At 47.7% G+C, this 19,720-nt stretch overlaps 1 protein-coding gene across 1 annotated transcript; it reads left to right on the forward strand.

Moving 5' to 3' along the window:
- Positions 1-3,500: 3,500 nt before the first annotated feature.
- TTC34 (tetratricopeptide repeat domain 34) lies at positions 3,501-17,794 on the forward strand. Its single transcript, XM_039564138.1, has 7 exons — positions 3,501-5,077; positions 5,133-5,358; positions 6,945-7,137; positions 8,540-8,706; positions 9,149-9,416; positions 9,922-10,136; positions 15,016-17,794. Exons 1-7 carry the CDS (start codon positions 3,501-3,503, stop codon positions 15,532-15,534), a joined length of 3,165 nt encoding a protein of 1,054 aa, XP_039420072.1. The 3' UTR covers positions 15,535-17,794.
- Positions 17,795-19,720: the final 1,926 nt, after the last annotated feature.

Consider the following 19,720-nt stretch of genomic DNA (forward strand, 5'->3'; position numbering starts at 1 on the left):
TCTTCATTCCCCAGCCTGAATGTTTATGCTGGCCTAAAGAGAGTGGAATTTGGTGTTATTTACACCAGCCTAAAGAGAGCAGATTCAGTGTCTGCTCTCCAGCCCAGGTATGGCTCAGAGTGAAAAACAGTCGTCAAATAAATCAGAGATTTTTTTACATTATTAATACCCCACTCCAGTGCACTTCTTTCTGTCGAAGAAACATCATCCTTCTCTTCTTTTAAGCCAAATTTTCGACCCCAAATTGCTGGTTTCTCAGCTCTAGCTACACGTGGCATTTAAAAGCCATAAGGGAAGGGACTTGCTACTCTGCAGGCACTGAGTGCATTTAAAAGAAACAAATGCAAGATTTCTCAGCCCTGTCTCTGTCATGCTGTTGCAGGCAAGTGTTTGTGCACCTCCTGTTCTGCAAAGCAGGAAAAAACAAAGTTTGCAAACTTGGGCTGTGTTTACTCCCTCCCCACCCACCTCCCTTAAAAAATTCATCAGTAATCAGAGCCATCCCGAGGAGCTGTAGTAGTAGAGTTACTATTTAATGAGTGTGTAGCAGACTTAATATTTAATGTTTAGATAAACATCTCCCCACATTTCCCCGCCCCCGTGTTTTTATGATCCTTTTAGGAAAGGAGCTGCTTTTATCTACCCCACAGGACACAGAGCAAATTGTCTTAAGAACCTTAAGTGACACTGCTGGTTCCACCTCTTACCACAACGGGTTTAAACACTGGGATCTACTCACACACTCAGGGATCGCACCAGGGCACAGAGAAATATTCTCTTTTTCCACTGAGCTCCTTAGATGTTGCTCCTCTTATTCCTTCAAGATCCAAAGTTAGGAACCTAAGCTGATATAAGTTTGATACACAATGTAAAATTGGTTGTGTTTTTATCAACTGAAAACAACAAAATGATGTTCCATGAGGCTGCTGCCTTTCTGGCCAAGCACAGCATCCCCTAAACCACCCGAGTACAGCAGGGAGCACACGGGATCCTTATCCAAACCGGACCTTTCCAGCTGGAAATGATGGATGGAGGACACTGCCATCCTCACGTTCTCGGCATCTACGGGGCAAGATGTGGCTGGAAGCAACTTCCAGCCCACTCAGTCATGCAGCAAAGTCAGATGATGGGTAATGATTTTTGCAGCCTGGCCCAGGCTCCGGCGGAGGCTCCGGTCCCGGTTTTATTCCCACAAGCTCTGCCTGAGCCTCCGAGGAGGGGCAGAGGCATTTGATCAACCCAGCTCCCCTTAATGTGATTTCTATTTCAGAACTGCTTCCTTCGTGCCCTTGAGTCTTTCCTGGCAATATCACCTGTGGCCTGATGTGACAGCCATGCTAAATTATATCTTGATGGCTAATTAGGGTAATTAAAGTGAAAGTAATCAAATCAACGTAATGGGCAAACTCTTAATAAAATGTCAAAAAATCTCCATCCATCATAGAGAGGTTTTTTTACTCTTTTGAATGTCAAAGAATGTGGAGAAAGAAAGAGTTGGACTTCAGAGTGGCCCTAGCTTAAAGGGACATCATCAGGCTAAACACTTCTAAAACCAGAGTTGATCTACTGCTAAAAACACTTTCACTGTTAAAAAATAAGGATTCTGATTTAAAAATAAGGGTTATTATTTAAAAATAAGGGTTATGATTTAAAAGATAAGGGTCATTATTTAAAAATAAAGGTTATTATTTAGAAAGTAAGAGTTGTTATCCAAAAATAAGGGTTACTATTTAAAATAACATTTTATAATTTAAAAATAAGGCTTATTTATAAATAAATAAGGCTAAAAGTGTAGGCTGCACCACAGAGTTTGCTGGTTTGTGTAAGTAATTCCCTGTATCTTGTCCTGCTGAGGGTCATGACCTGGGTTCGTTTCCTGAAGGTGATGGGGATCCTTTCCCTGAGGTGAGGGGGATTCTCTCCCCAGGGTGAGGGGGATCCTTTCTCTAAGGTGAGGGGGATCTTCTCCCCGAGGTGAGGGGGATCCTTTCTCCAAGGTGATGGGGATTCTCTCCCCAAGGTGAGGGGGCACCTTTCCCCAGGGTGAGGGAACATTTCTCTCAGATGAGGGGGACCCTTTCCCCTGGGTGAGGGATCCTTTCTCTCAGATGAGGGGGATCCTTTCCCCAAGGTGAGGGGAATCCTCTCCCCGAGGTGAGGGGGATCCTTTCCCCTGGGTGAGGGGGCTCCTTTCCCCTGGGTGAGGGATCATTTCTCTCAGATGAGGGGGATCCTTTCCCCGAGGTAAGGGGGATTCTCTCCCCAAGGTGAGGGGGCACCTTTCCCCAGGGTGAGGGATCATTTCTCTCAGATGAGGGGGATCCTTTCCCCAAGGTGAGGGGGATCCTTTCCCCAGGGTGAGGGATCCTTTCTCTCACATGAGGGGGATCCTTTCCCCGGCCGTGCCCTGCGCATCCCGCCCGCTCCCTCGGGATAAGGAGGGAGAAGCGCAGGCACGGTCCCCGCCCCGCAGGACACCCGGGCCGGGCAGTGTTTGCGGTCTCCAGGCAACACAGCACCCGCTCCTGCCCTTCCTCCTTTCCTCCTTCCTTCCCTTCCCCGCTCCATCGCCCCCGTCCCGTCCCCCCAGCCCCGCCGCAGCCCCGGGCTCGTCCCCTCTCAGGTATCCGCGCTCCCGTCTCACCGGCAGGGCCGGGCCCAGGTGTGCGGGATGAGGGGCAGGAGCCTCGTCCTTCCCGCTGGGCGGAAAAGAGCGGATTTTCTCCTCCTTCCTCCAGGCCAAGGGAAAAGGTAAGGGGCGGGCGAGGCATCAAGGTGTGGCTCTGTCTCCTCCGTGTCCCCCACCAGCGGCGACATTGGTGATTAAAGATTTATCAAATGCATGTCTGAGCCTCGTTCCATGGGCAGGGAACGCTGACCAGGGGGGGTGGGTGCTTTCCTACCTGCCTGGGGACTGAGAACCTCTGTGATGTTTCCCCTCACGGCTTTACTCCCCAAGAAACCTGGCAGTGACCAAACCTTGGCTTTTCACAGCACCTGGGCTTGCTGACATCTGGCATCTGTAAAGCTTCCCCCCCCCCAAGCAGAAAAATTTGTGTTCCAGAGCCACTCATTGCTGATTTTCTGTCAAACCTGTGCTCTGCAGCCCTTCATGGCTGATCTTCTGTTAAACCCTGCTCCACAGTCCCTCATTGTCGATTTTCTCTCAAACCTGTACTCCAAAGCCCCTCAACTGCTGATTTTCTGTTACACTCAGCTCCGCAGCCCCTCGCTGATGGTTTTCTGCTAAATCCCTGCTCCACAGCCCTTCATTGATGCTTTTCTGTTGAAACTCTTCGCCGCAGCCCCTCACTGACTATTTTATATTATACCTGTACTCCACAGCCCCTCATGGCTGATTTTCTCTCAAACCTGTGCTCCACAGCCCCTCAGTGCCAATTTTCTGCTGAAACTCTTCTCCACAGCCACTCATTTCTGTTTTACAGCCCCCAGCCACGTTCTACCCGTGATGCCGCTTGGTGAAGGCCCAAGCACAGAAAATGTCCCCCGAGGACCTCGCCGCCCTGCTCTGTGGGGAAGGGGACGAGCACCTCTCCCAGCAGGAATTTCCAGTAGCCACCGCTTTTTATCTGGCTGCCTTCAGCTGCTGTGCCCCCACAGCAGTGCAGAGAGTGAAATCCTTGGGCCACGGGCTCTGGGAGCGAGTGGTGGCCACCCTGGAGGCCTGGTGCAGAGGCAAGGGTCAGATCCCCAAGATCCAGAGCAGGAACTTGGCCGTGGTGTCCCTCAGTGTGGGAATAGCTGCGATTTTCCTCTCCACCCTGATTCCCGAGAACGTGGTGGCCTCAGTGTACAAGCTGGAGGCCCTGCTCCGGCGAGGGTGCTCGGAGGAGGTGGTGAGCAAATGCAATCTCCTGCTCGAGGCTAACCCGAGGGATTCCATGGAGCTGCTGCTGCTGAGGGCTCTGGCCCGGGTGCTCTCGGGGACACAGGCTGGGAAGGGAGTCGTGGATTACGTCCAGGCCTTTGTGCTGCATCAAACTGAGGCGGTGGCCTACGTGTGCAGCAGGCAAAGGGAGCACCTGCCCCAGGTCATCCAGGCCTTCTCTGATCACCTCTCCACGTGCCAGGAGGAAAGCCCAGGCTGCAGGTCCTTGCAGCAGTGGCTGGGTGACTGCTACAGCTTCCTGGCTGCGGTGGCACCGGGGCACACCTGGGTGTGCAGGGTGCGGGCAGCCCACCTCCTAAGAACAGGCAAATTTCAGGAGTGTGTGGCTGTTTGCACCCAGGCCCTCGAGGGCTTCTCAGCTGAGAATCTCGGAGGTGAGGACGTTCTGGCTCTGCTCCTGGAACGAGCTGCTGGGTATTTCTTCCTGGGCGGATGGACACAGGAAATGATGCAGGATTTAGCAGCAGCCTTTGCAGCAGACCCTGCCCGGGCAATGAAATGCTTTGAAGAGCTTTTCTCACCCCATGATGCTGAGAAGATTGAGGAACAGGCCAGAGCTGCCCTGGAGGGGAGGTTTGCAGCGTACAGGGAGGCTGTGCGTGCTCGGGCTGAGCTCAGGGGCAATCGTGGCACTGAGCTGCTCCCTCCTGTCACCCAGACAATCCAGCTGCTCCTGCACATCTGCCCAGGGTCCAGCCGGGAGCTCAGTGTCCGGCTGGCAGACTGTCACCTCCTGCAGGGACACCCCGGGGCCGCCCTGGACATCTGTGAGCAGCTGCTGGCAGCAGAGCAGAACACTTACCACAACACCCTGCTGGCACTGCGAGGCTTCTGCTCCCTCCATGCCCAGGACCACCATGGAGCCTTGCAGGACTTCCAGAGGGTCATTGAGCACGATTCCCCACATCCCAACAGCTGCATCAAAGCCCTGTGTGGGCGTGGGCTGATCCGGATTTCTGGTGGCAGCAATTACTTGACAGCCCTGGATTATATCACAGCCTGCCAGTTAAAGCTGGAAGAAACCATCTTCACCATCAAGTCCTATGTGCCATGGAACCAGAGGGGATTGCTGCTGAAGGTCCTCCAGGAGGAAGGACAGATGATGCTCCAGAGGAAGAGGTACCCAGGAGGCAGCTCAGTTTCCTTTCAAAGAAAGCAAACAGGGCTGTGCACATTCCTAACCTTGAAGGTGCTTTGTTTTGTTGGCTTTTTTCCCCTCCAGAGATGCCCCTGGGGTTTTCCAGCTGGCTTCTCTCTTGGTGGAGCTGGACAGCTCTGACGAGGCATCCCGGATCCTGTGTGCTGATGCTCTGTACCAGATGGGCCGTGGGGAAGAAGCCCACAGGCTGCTGGCACTGGCCCTCTCCAGAAACCCCCAGAGAGCTCCTGTGCTGGCCAGGCTGGCCCTGCTGCAGCTGAAGAGAGGCTTTGTGTACGATGGCAACCAGGTAAGGAGCACCTGGAAAGCCTCATCCTCGGGGTCATTCCCTCCTGCTTGTCCCAGACTGCAGTGAAATTACAGATTAACCCTCGTCCTTTGGGTGCATTTCCCCTTTATAACTAAACTTTGCTGTTCAGAGCTCCCTGAATAGCAACAGGGAGAGCTGTGACACAGGGAAACTTGGAGCCCACGTGCAGAACCTCCAGCAGAATTTTGAAGGTGTAAATACAGGGCTGACATTGCCATAAAATCACAGGGATTTGTGTCCAAAAGGCCACACAAGGACTCCCAGCTAAATCCAGCTCATTCCTCATGTCCTATTTAATGGCATTTTTCAGCACTTTAACCAGGCAGAGCATCCTGGTCCTGGGGACAACATTATGGGATTGGGAATGTTCCCTTGGAGAAAAAAAGGCACAAGTGCCACTTCTCTGATTATCCTAATGAAGCACTGGAGAGGAAAGACACAAACCCAGGAGCTCCAATATCAGTCTGCAGTTTTCTTTCTCCAATGCTGATAAACTGTGCTTGAAACCCTGAATCCTACCCAGGATCACAATGCTGAATTCCCAGGCTCTGCCATCAGAGGGAACTATTGTATTTTTTTTTTAATGCCACGTAAATTCTGCCAACCCATAAAGAGAAAGGTTTTACTGTCAGCACTTCGCTACTCTCTGTGAAAAATAAAAGTTTGCTGTAATTTGCCGCCTTTGGGAAGGCTCTTAATGAAGGGTGTGGCTTTATTAGAGTGCTGCCCTTGGAAGTTGGATTTCCATCTGCAGCTTCTGCTGCAAGTTTCACTTGGAACATCTAAAAATTTCTCTTCAAAATGTTTTTATCCCGCCTGCCTCTCAGATGCCAATCACTTTTTTCTATTAATAAAATAGAGAAAGTAATGAGTTTGGGGGATGTGTCTGGTATGTCAGGATAAAATTGTTCTTGTCCAGGCTTCTCTGGCTCATATTTGAATATCCAGTACCTGTAAAAAACATCTTTTCATGCATTTTCATTGGAAATGCAGTAAAAAAGATGCTTGTTGAGGCAAAGATACCAAAGGTCAGGCAGGATTTTTTTCCAGGAGCACAGTAATTTGTGGGTTTGAATCCATGCTTTTCCCAGATTCCTAATAACAATATTAAATATACATAAATTAATATATTCCTAATAACAATACTAAAAATAAGGCACAGCACTTCCCTGACTTTCCATTAATTTACTGGTTTTGATTTTTCAGTCAAAAGGGCCACTGGAATCCTTGTGTTCCACACATTCTCTTTTTTGGGCAATCATCCTGTATTTACACAAACACTCCACTGCCAATGTGGAGCAGATGCTGCCCTAACCAAGCAGTGCCAGGTATTTGCCCAGAATTATTTCCACAGCTGCAGTGGTGGTGAGGAAAGATAAGAATTCCCATTTTCTCCGACCTGCATTCACAGCAGGGAAGATAAATCAGGAGATTTGTGGTCCTTGGCTGGCTGAAGCCCCAGGGAAAGGTGGGGAAGCCGGGAAAGGGCACAATGGTCTCACACACAACCTCACATTTCCTCATGCAACTCTTTCTCTGCTGCCTTTTCCTCTCCCATCCTTAAGCTGCTGAAGAGAGTGATCAGAACTGGAGACTCCTCCTGCCTCCTGCCAATCCTGGACATTTTCCAGGATGAGGACCGAAAGCTGCTGCAGAGCCACTGCCGCTGGCGAGCCCTGGCCATCCTGAAGGGCAAACAGGAGGGTGCTGCCATCAAAGAGGCCATTGCCCACCTCTCCTTTGCCATCCTTGCTGCAGGTAGGACACCAGGATGCCAGTGGGATTTGCTCCTAAGGGAAATCGCGTGGGTGGGAAAGGATGTCCAGCCAGATCTCCTCTGTCACCTCAAACAGCAGATTCATCTAGGCCACGAAGTGGTGTAATTAAACAATAACTGAATTAATTGTTAATTCCTTGAAATGGGTTCAGCTCAGTTCTACAGGGACATCAGCCCCTTTTCCTCATGCAGCTTGTGTAGCTCCAGTGCAAAGGAGTGAATGCAGCCCCTCCCACATTTCACCATCCCAGCTTTCCCTAAGGAGAGAGACCAGGCTGACATGGAAATGCTTCTGGCGTGTTCCAAGTAAAACCATGTTTGTATGGAAATCTGCCTTTCACTCTGAGCAAATGTTATGACAGCAGCACTGAGAAGAAGAGAGACTGGCTCGTGGAAGTGGAATAAAAACCCTGGTAATTGCTTGGAGATGGTTCCATTTCACAGCCCGTGCATTCCAGCTTATCAGCTCCCCACCTGCTAGAACAGATGCTTGTTAAGAAATAGATATTGTCTTTAGAGGAGCCAACTGGTAGAGCTCCAGAGTGATAATAACCTTTGGTACAGAAGTTTTGGAGCAAGTCAGGAGGGTGAAAAGCCTCATTCCTGCAGAGCAATTGCTTGGAGCCTGTCTGCTGGCTGATCCCTGCAGGCAGCTGCATTTGCTGACCTCCCAATGAAAACATATTTCTAGTGGCACTGATGATTTATCATCCAATATTGGATGCCACAGTTATTGATTGCAACCCTGGGCATGTTAAGATCCTTATCGAAATTGCCTTGGAAGGAAGGGATATGTGGATGGCAGGGAGAGAAATGCTCTGCAGGCAGGGAGTGGAGGGAGCAGGATTTTCACTGACAACTCTATGTGTTTATTTGGGCAGCACTTGCATGAAAGCAGAGGAAAAAAAGCAGCTCAGTATCACAACTCCCAGTGCATATTAATTCTGGCAGGGAATTAGCCAGTCCCATCTGGATAACTCATTTATCCAAAACAATGTGTTCCTTCCCTGCCTGTGGCAGGGGGTTGTGGACTCTTTAAGGTCCCTTCCAACCCAAACTATTCTGTGATTCTGACTCCACTTTATTAAAACAGCCAAGTGGCTTCATGCCTCCACCCTCACATAGTCACAGATCTCCCTCTTAGAGCTTTCTCCTCTCATTTGTGCTGCTCCCACTCCAACCTGACACGGATTCTTTTTTCCTTTCAACTCTCGACTGATAATGTGTGGTAGGAATTCCACTTGCAACCAAAATAAAGGAAACTTCCACTCCAGCAAACTCTCATTGTGCTTCATCCTGAGGTATCCTCAGGCCAAGTGGAGTTTTTCCATAGCTTCCTGTGGGTATCCTTGCAGTAACCATGGCTGCATCCCTGTACTCCAGGTGGCTATGCCGAGGATTGCCTTCTCACCAGGGCCCGATGCTATGGGCGCCTTGGGCAGATGAAAACTGCCATTTTTGATTTCAATGCTGTCCTGAAGGAAGACCCCAGGAATGTGCAAGCTCTGAGCGGCCGAGGGTTCGTTCACCTCGCTCTGAGGCAGCAGAAGGTACTGTCCTTGTGGGGCTTCGCTGATTTTTCTGAGGGAATTGAACAATATGAATGTAAGTATTACAGGATTTGTTATGGAATCACTGGACTCAGGAGTTTCTCCCAGAATTTGGGCAGTGAAAGGCTCTGGGTTTGGCTGGGTGTATGAACAGCCCACCTGACGTTACTGATTTCTTTCCCAAGGCTAGAGAGAGGAAGACTAAACCTTGGTCATGATTTTCAGTGATAACCCAAGGAGTTTCAAACACTTTGCAAACACTCATTCAAACCTGCCTTTATGATCTCATGTCATCTTTGCAAATGGAAAAGAAGCAGCACAAGGGACAGGGAAGAGAAAAGTGTTTCCATGGTTCAGCAGAGAACAGAAAGCAGCTGAAAGAACAAATGATCAATACTTAATTATTGCTTCCATTTCTTTCCTTGGTGTTATTTTTCCACAGGAGGCAGTGCAAGATCTGATCTCAGCACTGAAGGTGGAGGCAGGGGCAGTGATCCCAGCAATCCTGTCCTTGAAGCCTGAAGCCCAAGGGTTGGTCACTGGGTGGCTCCTCCAGCATGGCAGGGCCGCTCTCACCGAGCTCGTGGCCACCAAAGACCTCCCAGGAGAAGAAACCCTCGGGGACCTTCTCACGATGGCAAAAGCACTGACCAAAATCTGCAAGGCTGCACAACATCACATCTTCTACGCCGATGTTTTGATGGCAAATGGTGAGTTCCTGTCCTTCAGCACAGCTGGGCAGGCCTGGTGGATGAGGCCTCATTTTCTTGGCGAAATGAAACTGAAGATTTCAATTCAGTGACATTAAACGCTTCCATCCTTCTTGCTCTTTTGTGCAACATTTAGGATTTCTCATATGTTCACATTTTTATCACATGGAAGGCTTTGAGGCTGGTTTTCTTAGCTAAAACTGACACAACAATGTCACTGTCTGCATGTCAATGGATAGAAGTGAATGTTAAATAGTGAGTGCACTGCTGGATAATGCTGGATAATGCTGGATGGTGCTGGAGAATGCTGGATGGTGCTGGATAATGCTGGATGGTGCTGGATGGTGCTTCTCAAGAGAAGTTTGAAACCATTTTGGGACAGGGTATAATGTAATTAACACCTTCAGATGTGGACTGGCTGCCTGAACCCTGCCTCACTGAGTTTTCTCGGTGCCTTTCTCCCCATGGGATGGGTTATGGAGCTTGTGCTGGTGTTTCCCAACAGGAAGGCACCAAGAGGCCCTCAAGCACCTGCAGGAAGCCTTTGGCCACTGTCCTGCTGAGGACTTTGCCAGGGCTCGCCTGGCTGTGCTGCAGCTGCAGAACAGGAACGTGGCAGAGGCAGCAGCCCAGCTCAGCACCCTGGCCAGGAGAGATGAAAAGGACTTGGCCTTTCTCCTGAACTTTGTAGACACCAAGCAACAGCAGCATCTCGCTCAGGTACGACCCTTTTTTTTGATCACACATCCGTGGATTCAGTAGGGAAAGAATTGGGAAGCAAAACGGGGCTTGCAGGGATTTCTCCCTGCCTTGAGAAGTGTGTGGGCAGAGGTTTATCAGATGGACAGGGCATAAATTGCCTTTTCCTCCAGCTGGGTCAGGGAGTTGGAGCCAAACTTCTTCCATTGCAGTGACCTTGATCAGTCTCTAAGAATCCATCACTGCCACACCTGAGCACTTGGAATTCCTTGTTGGTTTCCCTGGCATGAGACCTGGTGATGCCCACACTGAAATTCAGGGGACGTGAGGGGCAGGATGCAGGAATTTAACAAGATCATTGCTAATTGTTGAACTCTGAGGGATACATGGAGCTCATGGATGGATCCTGGTGAAGGGGGATCCATGTTTTGTTCATTTTCTTGGTGAAATGAAACTGAAGATTTCAATTCAGTGACATTAAATGCTTCCATCCTTCTTGCTCTTTTGTGCAACATTTAGGATTTCTAATATGTTCTTTCTAATATGTTCACATTTTCATAAAATGAAAGGCTTTGAGGCCAGGCTTTTTTAGCTAAAACTGGCACAACAATGTCACATTGCTCTAGTCCCCCCCCCGAGTATTTATTATTCAGCATTTTTTCAAGTTTCTCCCCCAAAGTACACCCAGAAAGTATCTCCAATAATAAGGCAGGACAAGGTCAGATTGATGGCAAAGAGTTTTAACACTCAGTCAAGCATCTGCAATTCTGATTACCCAGAAGCTCTGTGTTCTGAGAATCAGTTTGCTTCCTTTTATTCAATTTGTTGCTGGTGTGCACCCTGGTGAGAAGCTATATTGTTATGCTCTCTCCCAGGTTATAAAACAAACAACATGCTGATATCCTTAATGCAGCAAGAGGAGCCCTTGGAATGTATTTTAACAGAACAGCAGGAGGATATAAGTAAACAAGTATTAATTTACCAGTCCCCAGACATGCCCCATTACAGAGAAAAGAGCCCCTCTCTTCTAAATAATGTAAAAAGTTCAGTCTTAGGGGGAACAGTTGGAAGATTTCAGAGGCAATTTGCAATCTTCCACTTTAGAAAGCTGATAAAGGAACAATTGAGACTGTGACTAGGGAGGCCCTAAGGAGGTGTCTGAAAATGAAGACACATTTTCCAGCTGAATTTCCCCTGCTGCCACATCCCTCCTTCTGTGGGGAAGCCTCACAGCCCAGTCCATCCGTGCTGCTTCCTGAGGCGACACAGGAGGGATGTTCTTTGCTGTCAATAAGAAAAGAAAAACGAGAAGAAAAAACAAAGCAACTTTTGTATGGCTCTCACTGCGCCCATGTGTGAGAACCCACTGGTGCCACAGGTGAGTGAAGCCTTTAAAATGGGAGAGGAACTTATTTCTGTCTCTTTTGGGCAGCTGTGTCTGAAATAAAACCCCTCACTGTGGCTTATTTATCATGAGAGGTTATTTATCTGCTTATTTATCTGCTTGAGACAAGAGGTGTGACCAGGCTGATTTCAAAACTGGACCCCAATACCAGTGCTGGAAGTTCAAAAAGAAAACATTACTCTCTTTCATCTTGTGCTTTTGTTCAGCTAGTAAATGTTTGAACTCGAGCACCTGGGGGTTTTTAGATGTGTTTTGTGACCAGGGGATGAGTGTGTGCTCTCTGGGGTGGGGAAGGAATTGTTTCATCCACCTGCCCCGTGTCTCAAAGGATTTCCCAGCAGCACTTCCTTTTTTCCTGCAAGGTTATTCCAGTTTGTGAAAGGAAGATCTCGGTAAAAGCAAAGTTAAAAAAGCTTAGAGACAGAATTAGTGCTAAAATTCCCAATGATGCCCAAATTTTGCCATGGTTCCTACCCTGGAAGAGGGAGTTTACTCTGTTACCTTCATTTCCCAGGTAGGAAAAGGAGAGTTCAGAGTTTACACCCAGTCTCAGCACCCCAGCACAAAAGCATTTCTGCCACGTTGGTTTTTGAGTATTTGGAATTACAGGCATTTAAAAAACGTGTCATCGTTATCCTGGAGCCAGGTCTGAAGAGCTAAAAATAGTTCTGCATAAGCTGAATAGGAAAGGGTGGAGGAAGGAGAGAGCTCCTTGATGTACTCTATTTATTTTTTTCATGGAAAACAAAGCAATAAAATTCTCCCGTTATTTATAGTCAAAGGGGTCCCACGCTGAGAAATTTGTAAACAACTGGGAGAGCCCCATGGGAATAGGAATCTGAAAGATTTATTAAGCTGCAAAAGGTCAGAGGAAGGGAGTTTGCTTGCTGCTAGTGCAGCTTCAACCCTTGGGTTTCCTAAGTCGGGGGTAAATGCACGACTGATTCCCAACCCCTCACACAGATCCTCAGGGCTGCAGCTTCTGTGGATGTCCAGATTCCTACAAAAAGGCTCTCCAAACCTGCATGGTCTGTGCCAGAACTAGGTGAAGTTGCCATTCCACATGCCCTTCACAGCATGTGCAGGTGGAGAAGGAAAGGCTTGCTCCAAACTCTTCTGAAAACATCCAACCCTCTCCCAAAGCTGAGAGTTCATCAGTCCATCTGCTGGGATTTACTGCTCAGGGCCTAACCCTTGGCCATAATTCCATGTCCAGTCAGCTCCTTACTCTTTTTTTTCTAAGGAATCGAACCTTGGTCACATCATAAGGCTGGTCCCCAGGGACTGGAACCAAAAATGCCACAAAAATGTGTGTATTTATCTCTCAGTGAGGTGAATAGATGGAAGAAAGAGACACAGAGACCTAATCCAGGGATCCAGGGATCCACTCATGGACCTTTCCAGATGGTACCAGAATTATTTCAGTCTGGAAACCAAAATCAAACCTTTACTGACAAGCTGGACTCGAGTTCCCCTGGAAAGGACCCCACAGATTTTCCTGCCCTTCCAGGTCACCTGCAATGAGGCTGATGACAAAAATGCTTCTCCAAGGCCACATGCAGGGAGCAGCTGAACTCAGCTGTGCCATGTCCTTCCAAACCTTCTTTCCATAAGCCAGATTTTCATCTTTATCTTTGTTAGGAGATAATGTCCAAGCTGTTGATTAATCCTTTCCTGTTGCACACCAAAAAATGTCCCAGCTCGGGTCCCTGAAGTCAGGCAGAGCCAGAAGAGAATCCAGAATCCAGCTGCCCAACCTTTCTCCATCAGCAAGGATGAAAGGGAATCCTTTATTTTCAGGTGGGATTTTTCCTCCAAGTGTGGCAGGGGAGGCAGAATCTCATGCCTTGATTTGGGGACTCTCAGGGAAATGTGAAAGAGTCAAAGCAGTGGCTCAGTGAATAGATGCAATATTGCCTGTGGTGCAATAACCCCAAATGCCCCAGGTCAGAGCACTGAAACCTCCAGCATCAGATTCATCATTCAGCACAACCACACCAATTGTGTTTTCTTCTGCCTCTGAGACAACAAATGCACCTTAAAGGCTGAAAATGACAATTTAACTACACAAACACAAGGAATTTTGAGGAACTGCGCTGAGTTCCTTGGAACAACGTGATCCAGAACTTTGGAATTTCTAGGGGGAAAAAAACCACCTTCTCTTGCCAGGCTGCTCCTCACACAGCTGCAATTCCACCTTGAACCCTGTTAAGTTCCTGCCACTGAGGGGACACTTGCATTGAGTGGTTGCCTTAAAAACATCTCAAAGGACAAAGTAATTGTGCTGCTCTTTAAATGCACACAAGACATCTGAGATGGGTTTGGACAGGCTGCCTGAAAATTTATGGCCAGAATTGTTAAAGCCAGGGGTTGGCACTATTTGGGGAGAGGTCCTATTGCTCTTTGTGAGAGACTTCTTAATAAATACGACTACGTCAAGCAAAATAGCAAAAAATATATATATTGTAGGCATTATAACGAAATAACTGGGGCAGAATTCCTCATAAACCATGAGGAGAGGCTAAATTATTTCATGCCACTGCTCTCAGATGAGGTGCCAGGACTTGCCCTGCAGTATTGATCCCTTTCCTGCAGAACCTGTTTTCCTCAGTTCTGGCAGAGAGTAATCAATCCTAAACACAGGCAGCCAAAATAAAAGGGGCACACAAAGAGACTGGAGGACCTGACCTGGCAATCAAGTGTGGCTGGGCTACCTGGATTTCTGCATCCAGTTCAGGAGTTACCCTGTGAAAAGAGGAGGATGGAAACATTTATCCTTTGCTTGAAGCCTCAGCTTGTTTGGCTCAGCCTTTTGTACGCCCTCAACTGCTGATGGCAGCCTTGTTTATAACCTGAATATTCGCTCTGCTGCCGCACGTTAAAAGCTGTATTCATTACCAATAAAGGGAAATAATGAGAAATCCATCTGAGGCAAATAGTTCTAATGGAGTTTTCTTTATTGACCTCCACGAACCTAAAAATTATGTGGTTCTTCCTGCCTTCTCTATTTTCTTGTTGTTGTTTTTCCCTTCAGATGAGGGCAGAGAGTTCAAATTGCACTCGAGATTAACAATTAGCAAAGCCACCAGTTGGCCTTTTTTTCCCTACAGCTTGGGTAAGCTCCAGCAGAGACAAAAACTTCATTTTTTAGCACTGGCATTTGTGGGGCAGTACCTGAGGAGGTTGGTCCAGACAGCTTTTTGCTCATCATTCCTAAGGAATGTAAATGAATTCAGAAGAAATTCTGGCAGACAAAAAAAAGGAGAGGAGTTTAGAAGCTCCTGAGATAACAACGAGTACCCAGCGATCCAGGAGTTTTATATCTTATCTATATGCAAAAATACACCAACTGTGAGTTCTCCAGCTAGATGGAATTTCAACATTTGACAAAGTAACTAAGTTTTCTTAGTGTCTGTGTCTATGGCCAGTCCAGACCAGATACTCTCCTATTTTTTCCCCTTTATTAACTAACACAGATTAACTCTGTCCCCACAGGCAGCAGCCCAGGAAGGGAAGGTGCTGATGAGAGGCCATCACTATGAGGAGGCTCTGGGCTATCTCAGCCTGGCAGTGCTGGCCAGCAGAGACAGCCCCAGGTACCTGCGCCGCAGAGCCGCCTGCCTGATGCACCTGAAAAAATATGAGAGAGCTCTGAAAGACATGGAAAAAGTGATCCAGGGGCACGGCTGTAACAGCCCAAAAACACAGGCTGGGGACCACTGCTGCCAGGGCTTCCTGCTGCTGGCCCTGGCTGAGGAGGAGGCAGCAGTGCAGCACTACACGGAGGCCCTGCAGCTGGACGAGCCCCTGGCCCTGGGCACCATCACAAACTGTCCTGGCAGGCACACTTTAACCAAAACATTTCACAAAGTAGCACAAAATAACTTTGAAAAGCAGCGTTATGAAGAGGCCTGGAAAATCACAGACTATGGGCTCAAAATTGATAAAAGCACTGAGCTCCAGAAGCTGAGAGCAAGACTCAAAAGAGAGGCATCGAGCTGTAGCATACATTGATTTCTCTGTTTGGGGATTTTCTGCTGTCTGATTGCTTTCTGGTTTGTTTGGGAGGCTGCAAGAATGAGGGAAAGATGAGAAAGATAAGAAAGATGAGAAGCTCATGATAAATATGCAACAGACATGACACCGAACGTGGGACAGCAGAATTGAGAGTAGAAAGTTTCAGGCAGAGAAACAAAACAAGAGAGCAATGAGGAAAAAAAGCAAATTGCAGCATTCAGGACTCCTTAAAATTATTGTGGATTCTGTAAACTCCCCATTGTGAAAAAAGTCTCTTTTTCTGGCTAAACTGAATGAATTCTAACACAGGGGTTCCAGTCCTCCTGAAGGAAAACATTCAAATCACCTGCAGCTCGTGAATAAGAATCGTGTGTTCCCTTGCTAGTATTTGATGAGCTCTAACATGTACAGTTCAATAAATTGGCCTTATTTTTATGGGCCAGTCAAAAGGATCAGTCAAAAGTAACTCCAGTAAGGTGTTTGTGAAGGACCATTTGTGTTACACCCCTCTCCTCCCCGCTCCAGGAGGGAAGGATCTGCCCTTGTGGGAATGCAGTGGATTTGCCACAGTCAGCACCAATATCGGGGATGGGGCACCACAAATGCCAAATAAACTCTTTTACTGCCCCAGGGAACAGTGAAATAACAGATAAGGTGAAGGGTGAGACTCAACAGAGATCAAACATCCACTCCAGAGACTCCTGCCCTGATATCCAAGGCGTACAGGCAGCTCCACTCCGGGCTTCACCTTGGATTCTCAGATCCCGTGTGTCCATTTAGCCACGGCAGATAACAGGGATCATCTCTCCTTGGGGTGTCTATCAGAGCTGCTGAATTCCATCCCTCACACTCCTGGGTGTTCAAACCCCAGAGCCAGCCCTGGAGCTCATCCAGAAGTGGCGATGCACAAGCAGGAGGTTGGAGGCAGCATCCAAGATGGGATTGTTCTCAGTGCTGCAGCATTCCTTCCTCCTCACCCCTGCTGGACAGCACGCACTCAGCCCCTGGCATGGTCAGGAGGGCTGTTTCTGCTGTCATGGCTCTGTTTTCCTGCTTTCAGGTGGACTTGGGGGCACTGCAGAGGCAGGGCTGGTCCATCCCTGGGGATTCACCTGTGAGATGGGAGCCCTCAGCTCAGTCCAGGTGGGGCCCAGGGCAGCAGCTCCTCTCTTTGTTCTGGCTGCTCCAAGGGAGTTGTCCCCATGGAGTGTGATAATACAACCAGGGAGAAAAACAGAAACTACTGCTGAAAACAGAGATGAAAGCAGTGCTGAGGACTGCTCTGCTGCTTTGATTAGGATGAAAGGGAAGAGGGAGCATTTTCTTTTTTGTTGTATTGTTGTCTCAAAGGCAACATTCCAGGGTGGAACTTCATTCAGCAGCCATGGGATCAACCCCCAGAGCTGACACCACCTGGAACCTTCCACCTTTTCCTCTTCTCTGCATGCTCCTTTCTTCTGCCCTAATAGCACAGGTAAGACTGGGCGTCTTGCCCTTCAAATTTGATTTTAATCCTAGTGACGCTGATGAGGATTTTTCCCCGTAATGAGCATCAAGATATTGTGGGATAGCTTCTTCCCAAGCATGAAATTATATCCCTAAAAACCTGTTGGCTCCATTTGCAAGCCTAATGAAATAATTTTGCTCGTTTTTTCCTTCAAATGGTAACTAACAGACAGGAACTTCTCTGTGTCTCGAGAAATTTTTGAGAAGTGGTTGTTTAGGGCTTTGGAATTTTTTTTTTAAGTCTCTCCATTATGTAAAAACTTTTTTCAGACATGGAAAGCACTGGGAATATAATCCAGTTGTCCTGTCTCCCAGGGTAATATTCCCTTCGTTAGTCTGGAAGTTTGGGGGATTTTGGCCTGTTCTTTTGTTAAGCAACGTATTATTAACGATATAATGCATTTATTGCTCCCAAAGAAATATTTCTTTAACAATAAGGACCACAGACATCCCTGCAAGATTGCCAGAGAGTTATCCTGAGGAAAAATTCCTTTTCAGGTGCCTGCCTGTTCCTCATGGCCTTGAGGAATGGCTGCTTCTCCCAGCAGCTCCTGACTCCTCTCATCAGCATTTTTATTGGTTTCTTTTATTTTCCTTGTCCTCTGTGCCCACTGAAGTCCTTTGCCTGTGCCTAAGCTTCTGATTGGTTCTTTATTTCTCTGTTGTGTTCTTACTCTTCCAAACAATTTCTAGGAGAGGGCTTGGAGCAACGTGGGATAGTGGGAGGTGTCCCTGCCCATGGCAGGGGTAGAACTGGATGGGCTTTAAGGTCCCTCCCAACCCAAACCAGCCCATGATTCTATGATTAGAGACAAGCCATTTTCTAAAAGAAAGAAATAAATAAAAATTTGGTTCTAGTTCTGGCTTGAAGAATCTGCCTGGTAAACCTGCAGTGGTCATTTCTGTACATTTCTGTAACCTTAAGCTGCAGTTCGTGGGGACTGTGGAGCTGTTTCCCACTGCTTTGGAACCCTTCCCTCACTCTGTTCGAGCAGCCTATGGTTGAATGCTCAGAAAAGGAACTTTATTGCTCCTTGTACAATGTGCTTTAGGACATACCCTCAAGGAATTCTGCTGTAAATGTCACACAACTGTGAAAAATTCAAATATATTTATATTAATCAAGACTAATGTAATCAAGAAGAAAATACAACCTAATAAAAGGTGAAACTGGATACCTATTTGTAATCCAGCTTGAAGCTGCAGTCATTAATTAATTACAGCTTAAACATCTGTCGTTTATCCAGCTCTGAGCTCCATACAGACACTTCCAACCATTTCTTTGCTCTGCACGAATTTTGCTCCTCTAAAGCATTCTGCAACCTCAATAACAGCGTTGCACATCATCACCAGGTAATGAACAGTGAAAGTAAACTGTGAAATCGTGGTTGAGAATGTTCCTGCACAAACAGTGCCCTGCCAGGCTCGCCCCTCTGAAGCACTCCACATTCCTTCTAAGCATGTGAAAGGAAAATCAGATGTGAGAATATTTGCATCACAATTAGAGTTAGACAAGGGAGGTTTCCTGACCTCGTGCTCTGCAGTCCAGCAGGCAAAGAACAGCTTAGAAATGATGGCAAAGTGTTTGGAATTAAATATTCCACTGGAAGCTTTTCCTCAGAGTTCAGACAGAGTTAGCTTTGAGCTTTTGTGATCTCAGAAGGTTTAATTTCCTTTAAAACCCCATCACTCCCATTAATTTTTCCTATTTCACTTCACTGCGTGCTTCCAGGTACTAAGGGAGTCCAAACACTTGAACCAACTTCTGCAGCTGCTTTGGAAGCTGACACATCTCCAGGGAATTCATCTTCCTGCCTTTCAGCCCAAGTCATTGTGCTTCCCAGCCTTAGAGCGTGGTGGAAGTGTGGCTCTGGACCAGAGCCATGCAAACCCAGGAACTTAATGAGCTTCCCGTGTGCCCAAGTGAGGACAGTCCCCTTGGCTGGCAGGGGCAGATGTTTCACTCTAATGACAGCTAATCTAAAAGCCATTTCTTTTACCACCATGCCCCTGCAGAAGACTAACTGTGTTATCATGGTGCTGCTGCTGCATCCAGCAGTTTCCAATTTGCCAGGGCTCCGAGGAGTCACTGTCAGCAGGAATTTAATGTGTTACATGAAATTATCACTGCCTTTGGAGCCTGCCTTTGGAGCCTTGGCTGCTTCAGTTGGATGTCAGCCACACTGGTCTGTGCTGGGATCTGCTGGTTCACTCAACCATTACTCAGTGGCACCTTAAGAAAAGCAGTTCATTATTTAGGAGGCACGGCATTCCAAAGCTGTGGGATTCAGAAGTCTCTTTCCCCTCCTGCTCCTGCTGTGGGTTTCAGGAATGACTTTTCCATAACCATTTGTTCTGTCAATGCTGCAGAGACTGCACCTGCCCACAGGTGAGTACAGGCAGCCCTGAGCACAGGAGCAGTGGTTTCTTGGCTCCCAGAAGTGCCTGAAGGGCAGAAAATAAACACAACTGATATTGCTGGTTGTAGCTCTCAGCAGCTGGGGGTGTTTGAGGGTGGGTGGGGAACAAATTTCCACCCCAAATGGAAGGCTGGAGAACATGAGCCAGTCCCAAAGATGTCAGCAGAGAGTAGAAACCACTCATGATCACAGTGATGGTGGTTTTAGTTTCTCATTAATGAACCAGCAATTGAGAAAGTGAGAAAACAGCTTCTGTT

Source organism: Corvus cornix, chromosome 21, assembly GCF_000738735.6.
Source record: "Corvus cornix cornix isolate S_Up_H32 chromosome 21, ASM73873v5, whole genome shotgun sequence".
Lineage (NCBI taxonomy): Eukaryota > Metazoa > Chordata > Aves > Passeriformes > Corvidae > Corvus > Corvus cornix.